General features: G+C 40.2%; 1 protein-coding gene across 1 annotated transcript; it reads right to left on the bottom strand.

Annotated features, from left to right (window-relative positions):
* Window positions 1–3: 3 nt before the first annotated feature.
* On the bottom strand, window positions 4–6,709 carry gucd1 (guanylyl cyclase domain containing 1). Its single transcript, XM_006640416.3, has 6 exons — window positions 6,422–6,709; window positions 5,041–5,125; window positions 4,549–4,714; window positions 3,847–3,938; window positions 2,971–3,212; window positions 4–2,491 (listed from the first exon to the last, which is right to left on the bottom strand). Exons 1-6 carry the CDS (start codon window positions 6,426–6,428, stop codon window positions 2,400–2,402), a joined length of 684 nt encoding a protein of 227 aa, XP_006640479.1. The 5' UTR covers window positions 6,429–6,709; the 3' UTR covers window positions 4–2,399.
* Between the last annotated feature and the right edge of the window lie 304 nt (window positions 6,710–7,013).

Raw genomic sequence — 7,013 nt, 5'->3', positions numbered from 1 at the left:
ACGTGGAATCTAGAGGAATGTTTTATTTATCAAACAGATATCTACATGCAAAGTAGTTTTGTATATGCAAACTTGTGTGCACACTGTATTCCAAGAATATCCATTTCTGACATGAGCAGAAAAGAGTCTTTGAAACTGAAGATTCATGACTCGATTGAAAATAACAGGGCTGTACTGAATGCAGATACTTACACGTGGTTTCCTTTTAAGTAATTTCCTTCACTGATACAGTTACAAGGAGATTTTACTTTTAATTTGCACAGTCACTGGTGTGTAATTACATGGATAAAAAATATCTTAAAGGAAACCCTCAAGAACCATTTGTATTTTTATCACAACCCCAAACAATAAAAGACACAAACCCAGACTAATCAAAGGGATCAAACCTCTCTGTGCATTAGTATTAATGAAGACAAAGATCAACGTGGTTTTAAATATTCTTAGATCCAATGCATATTCCAGTAATACCTTTCTTCGTTTAACTTCCAAAATGATACAATATATTATACATACAATCATATTGGTGTACCAATATCATTTTCAAACAGACCGCACTACTTATTCTTTTCATTACAACAATGCTGAAGTGGTTTACAAAAAATAACAATACCACAGAAAATACTGTACAATTTATCTAAAGAATTTTCACTTTTTGCAATCATTTCCCTTTGTCAAACAAGTTGAAAACTGAGGATGACAAACATAGAAGAAAAAAAAACTCTAAAATGGTAAACCTCTACTACATGAAAACTAAAATGTATAGTAGAGGGTCTCTTCCCCTTGCAATCTGCTGTGTGCAGACTGTGGTCCTGTGAAACAGCTGACTGCACTCTGCAGCACAAAGCAGTCCCCAAGGCTGCACCTGGATGTGAGGTTCTTGTGTTTTCCTAATAATGTTTTTGAAACAGGTGTGGTGCTTGTGTGTTTCCTGGTATTTGAAGCTGAAGACAGGTGAGGTGCGTACTGTATGTTTTCCTTTTCATTTCACCAGCTCACGGAGGAAAGGAGATTTCTCCCAAACCTGTTTTTCAAGCCCAGTTCACACTGGTACTGTATATTTTGCATTAACACAAGATAAGAATGCAGATACTATCCAACAACAGAACCTGGAGTATAACAATTTCAGGTTGGATAAAAAGAAGGCAAAAACCATTCGCTTGCTTTTGAAGTGCAGTCTGAACTCAAAAAGATTTTACCTGAAAGATTGACAGAATCTGAAATTTACCAAATTAAATAATTAACTGAAGCAGCATATACATAAACATTAACCCTTTTTCCCCATAAAAACAGTCAAGTATAGTACTCCCACAACTGCAGGATAAGCCCTTCTTATACCTAAACTGAGGTCTGGTAAAGCTTTGAGAGTCTGTATCTCAAATGTATTAAATCGGTACGCTTTTAAAATTACCCACCTCCTCTGAAATAACGCCTGCTCAAGAATCAGGAATTATATCAACCAGGCCTAATGTGTCAAAACACATCATCAAAAAGATGAAAACATATCAGAAATGCAGTTAACCCTAGCTATAATGATAACATATAGTACCTCTAATTTGGATACAGAGGCCCATGAAGGAACATTACAAAAAACTGACAGAATCTTTCAGGTGTCAAAAAAGTTATCGACACCTGCAAACACCTCCAGCTTGTTCTGCTTAGGTCTTGGACATCCGTCACCATTGCATCATAAGTAAGGTGCAGACAAACTGTTGTTAAATTTTCAAGCTTGCCGACCAATAATATACAAATACAGGATTGGCTTTTTCATCTCAAGAGGTGAGGAAAGCTCCAAATGAGCACATTTCTCGTTTCCACTCTAGAGAAAACCTGGGGATATTTCAAAATGGTACAGAAAACACAATATAAAGGGATCAAGCTTTCTGACCACTATCATTTGCGATAACCGATCATACTGTTGAGAATATCACTGAACCACTTTTGTTGGAACCTCAATACTATTTTTATATTTTCGTCTTTACATTAACCTCACAGAGAAGGTTTCCTACATCTTAAATTGCACGTTGATTTTAAAAAATGTGCCAGACTCTGCTTTTTCTCAATATGTGGAACTCGCCCATATGCACAGAAGGAAAAATCATAACACTGGACGTGTTCAGTCACATTTTCTACATTCTGTCCACAAAAAAAGAAATTCCCTTACTTTGACACCACCTGAAACACGTGGTTTATGAAGGTAGACAAATGACACAGTGATGTGTTTTTTTGTGCAATCAGCCATTTTTCCATTGGAACAAACAGCCCCATCTAAAGATACCATGCTGCCCAAACTTAAAGATCAAAGCTGCTAAGTTCTGGTGCAATGTCCTAGGCTGTAAACAAACAGCAAAGCTGTCACGGTGTAGTGCTCGTGTGCAGAAATCAGGCATGTCTCCCGGACATCAGCTCTCCTTGTAGACAAACAGAATGTCTTCGTCTGTCCCATAGCTTTTTCGTGCCTCCTCAAAGTTACTTACGCTGGTATAACACACTCCTGCAAAATACACAAGGAATTTTTTTGTCACTGAAAGCAAATTTCCTTGGATGCAGTCTGTGTTTCAGAATGCATGGAATACATTCCTGCAGTCCTTCAAAACCATGATCTTTCAGAAAGACATTTCTTTTGCTCTGCTATAATGGAACTATTTCATATTCCAGTTCTTACCACTAATCAAATCAAATCTTCTTTAAGATCACAGGAAATGAATTTTTAAATGTTATCTTCCATAAGTATCCCACTCTGGCATCAAAGCAGAGTATGTGTTCATACTCAGAAATTTTAGAGAGGATTGGATTTATAAAAGTTCTGTACTACTTCTAAGAAACACAGGAAAGACAAAGGTCTTGTCATTCAAAACGGCAATTCAATGAAGACCATGACACATCGGAACAACTTTTTTTCCCCCACAGTTGTTCCTTACTGTGGCACTCTTTTTCCATCTTCCCAAAGGAATCACTTCAAGGGGAACTCACTGTCTGAGTAAGCTGGGTTGTTGTAGAAGACAGAGTTGGTGGCAAGGTTGAAGCCACACACCACCACAAAGTGCCCCTGGTAGTCAGGCTTCCTGCAGAAGCACTTCTGGCCCACAGGAAGGAAGCAGCAATACTTGACAGGGGTGGAGCAGAGGTCACAGACCAGGAGCACAGCATTCACCAGCACTATCGCCACGTGCCCTTGAGCCAAGTGATTCTGGATGTCCTGCATCGTCACAGAGCTGTAGAAGATCAAAATCACTCCTGTTACAGGCTAAATCAACTAAAAAAAATAAAAGCATTGATATTTTCTTTAAACCGGACATATGTACTCTAAATCTTGGGAAGCTCTTCTACAATTCATTCCACATGCTCTCTTAACACCTTCACCTAATCTCTTATGGCTTGAATTAGTCCAAATTTCCACTGTATTCAGACGTTCGCCTTTGTTAATCTCAGAGAACCTGCAGGACCAGGGGAACATACAGTTTTCTTGCTTTAATCCCACTTCAGAATAAGGTGAAATGTGAGAAGAACATCAGCACTCACTATCCGGACGTTTACCATGTCTAACATTAACATTAACAGAGTTTAACGTAGAAGTCATTTTCAGGCTTGTAGTTTTATTCATAAGACTGTGGTTAAAGTTCTATTAGGGAATGGCCATTAAAAGAAAAAACACCAAAACAAGTTGGAAGCAGGTGGCACAAGCAGACAGAAGAGTGCATGTTGTAAATGTCATTGTTTCTCTGACATTTGCAGGTGTCTTGGAGATGCTAAGTAGACAAATGAAAATTCTATTTTCCTGCTGAAAGCAAGAACACAGCAGATGTAAAAAAAGGAAAGCAAAAGGACACAAAATGATAAAATACCTACCGTTTCTTCACCACCACCCCATTGCTCTCTGCCTTGTTAAAGAGCTCATTCACTCTGTCCTCTTCGGTGTCAAAATGCTTTTTGTAAAACGACTGGGGAATCAGAGGGAAGCTAGTCAATTACTTACATGTAAGGTTAAGTATTACATGACTGTTCACTTTTCGCAGGTGTGTCAAGGAAAAGGACCATAAAATTAAAGAACTCATGGAACTTTCCAAAGGAATAGAGGTGGTTATCCATCTGTCCTACCAAAATACTACTTTGGGCATGAATAATCTGGCCGTATAAAACTACTCTCTTAATTCAACTGGCAAAAAAATGTCACTTCTCGCCTGCTCCACCTGGGGCTGCTGGCTTAGAATGGCTGCAGTGTGTCTCTCAGGTGGGGGCTACACTTCCGTAGCAGAGACGTCAGTCCCCTCCTATATATATATAAAGAACTTTGATATCCTTTTGTAATGAAAACATCTATATAAGTGTATTAAATTCTTATTAAAGCACAATAAACATTTGTGACAACACCTAATGGCCCACTGCACAGTAAATGAACCAGTTGAGCTATTTGGCCAGAGTGCCTACAGGTAAACTGGATCCACTACCTAACCGAGTTACCTTAGCACGAAATATTCCAACCTATAGAGGTCTTTAGCCCTATAGTTCACACCAGTCGGACTGTCAGGAAAGTGCAGAGTTGGCCAGTACCTGGTTTCTGTAGCCCTTATCTACCCCAAGGGTCTGGGTGCAGAACTGATGTCTGACTCCCAGGTGGCTCATGAGGTAGGCCAGGTCAATAGTCCATACACTTTCGGTCAGCTTGAGCTCCCAGCAGGCATTCTGAAACTCCTCCTCACTCACTGGGTGGAGGTACCTACACAGTAACGTCAGGGGGCAATAAAACACAGCACTGCTGCAACCACTTCCTTATGTTCCAATAGCAGTTTGACCCATTGCAAGCTTTTAAAACTGCATTGTTAGTTCACAAAACTACAGCTGCATGCCACACATTCGCACTAAGAGCCACGACTCTAGCTATGCGATGAGCTAGATTTCCAGTTAGGCAACATAAAAAAAAACAATCATCATAAATTAAGAACAATAATCATTTTCATCACCACATTTTATGTTGTAAATGCTACTAAAGTTCCAGTCCATTCTGAATGTAGTCTACAAAATGTTTTTCACTGTCTTACTTACTTCAAAACCATTCTGGAACAAGCCAGCCCACAGTCCCAGTGATAGAGCTGCCGAATGGCAGGTACTTTCAGTTGAACAACACCATCTAAACAAATAAAAGGGCCTTGACGTGAATATACTCAGATATTACACTTCTGGTGTGTTACATAAAAACATAGCGATAAAATAAACACTGAAAACATGCAACCCTATATTGGACAAAGTGGTAAGAAATTGGATGGAGGAAATGTTAAATGCACCTACTGTAGCAACTAAACTGCCAAACAAGCAATATGGTCAATTGTTTCCTTTTATGCAGTAATACATATATAATTAGGGATCGTCAATGATTTCAAATTAGAAACTGTCTAATCCAGTGATTCCTAACCCTGGTACAGGAGAAACACTGCTTTTTTTTTCCTTCCAACTGAGCTCTATATCTCCATATCTCTATCTGACTTAACAGATCTGCATGCTTTTTTAGCAATTTATTTATCTTGTTTCTTTGTCTTGAATGCCACACATACCCTACTGTAAGGGTACTGTTTCCAACAACTACAGCACACAAACCTGTATGCAGTCTGTTCTCAAATTGCCGTCTAACTAATCACTGGTTGATAATGAACAGACACAGGTGGGAGTGAGAGTTTATCAGACATTCCCAGAATAGGCAGTTTTATTTTTCTTCTGCAGGAAGGTACAGTGAGTACTTCTCAGGCAGCACACACGCACGACACTCAGAAGTCGGTACGTGCTTGATACCAATTACGAATCCCATTTGGTATTTTAAGAGCTGAAAGCACATTTCCAAATGCGCACCGAAAACAGAACTGAAATCAACTACCTGCGATAAAATACACGGCTGGAGAAAAAAACACGGATATGAGCTACTCTTATCACTGAACTAAACTGTAAACACGCTGTACGGAGCTGTGTCAATCGGGATAGAGGGCTCAGTCACGGATGTTAACTCCATTTACGTGACCGGTGAATAAATGTACCTACCACGCTACTGTACGACCCAGGGTTTATTTACAGTTAATTCGATAGTGGTTCGTGTAGTGTTTTAACTTGTTTTACACGCAGGACAAGAAGTGCATAGCAGGTTGAAGGACATCTGTGCTCAGCCGCAAAGCGAACTTCTGAAACCAGTCACACCACTGCTCCTCTTAATTTATTTTCAGATGCCTGACGAGAAACAGTCGTGTACATTAAAACACTTAACACCTGTGGTAACAGGGCCCGCAACACCTCGACAGCACGACGGGACCTTTCCTGGAGCCTCGAAATCGTTGAATATGTTAATTTCCAACAAGGGCTGATTTAAAACAAAAACAAAGCGGGACCATCCCAAATCATCCAGTTCGTCGACACGGAGTACTACGCTAACGCTCCATCTTACCTGTCATTCTGTGCTGCTTGTTTTTTATATAATGCTGTTAAGTCCTTTTCACTTTCTGCGCACGATCTGGCGATTTTCAGAGAGGAAACCGTCTCAGCACCACGGCGCTGGGTCTGTTCGCCGGACATGAACATTAGGAGCCACAGTTACGACCCCGGTCCGGGCCGCCTCTCTCCGGCACTACAGTGCTGATCTGCTGGGCACCTCTGCCTGCATCTCCGCCGTACGCAATTTCCTCTTGCAAAACGAGGACTTCCACAGACGCTCATTTGAAAACCGCTGCGCCTACAGCGCCCTCTAAACACAGTCAAGGAGGGACGAGAACTAGAATAAATAGGCTGTTCTTATAATATATTGTACTCCAGTGTACTACTCGTGACAGTAGATGGTGAGATATTCGGGGCGATCACAAATTATTGGGGAGCAACTTACAACTGGCTATTTCTTTTTTTATTTTAGTTTTGTTGGGTAGCTGCTTAGAGCCATTCTTAAACGTCACAAAATCAAGTGCATCTTCAACTTGTTTTTCTTTCCTTTTCAGAAAAAGAAGGGGTTTGGAATAAACCCAGCAAGTGACGAAGAAGAAGGTTTA

Source organism: Lepisosteus oculatus, chromosome 22 (genome assembly GCF_040954835.1).
Source record: "Lepisosteus oculatus isolate fLepOcu1 chromosome 22, fLepOcu1.hap2, whole genome shotgun sequence".
Lineage (NCBI taxonomy): Eukaryota > Metazoa > Chordata > Actinopteri > Semionotiformes > Lepisosteidae > Lepisosteus > Lepisosteus oculatus.
The sequence above is the reverse complement of the archived record's forward strand: the minus strand, read 5'-3'. Positions and strand labels throughout refer to the sequence as shown.

Coding starts and splice junctions, on each gene's coding strand:
- gucd1 (XM_006640416.3), bottom strand. Junction 3,213..3,846: donor GGGGTGGTGGTGAAGAAACG/GTAGGTATTTTA, acceptor GATCTTCTACAG/CTCTGTGACGATGCAGGACA. Junction 2,492..2,970: donor CAACCCAGCTTACTCAGACA/GTGAGTTCCCCT, acceptor TGTATTTTGCAG/GAGTGTGTTATACCAGCGTA.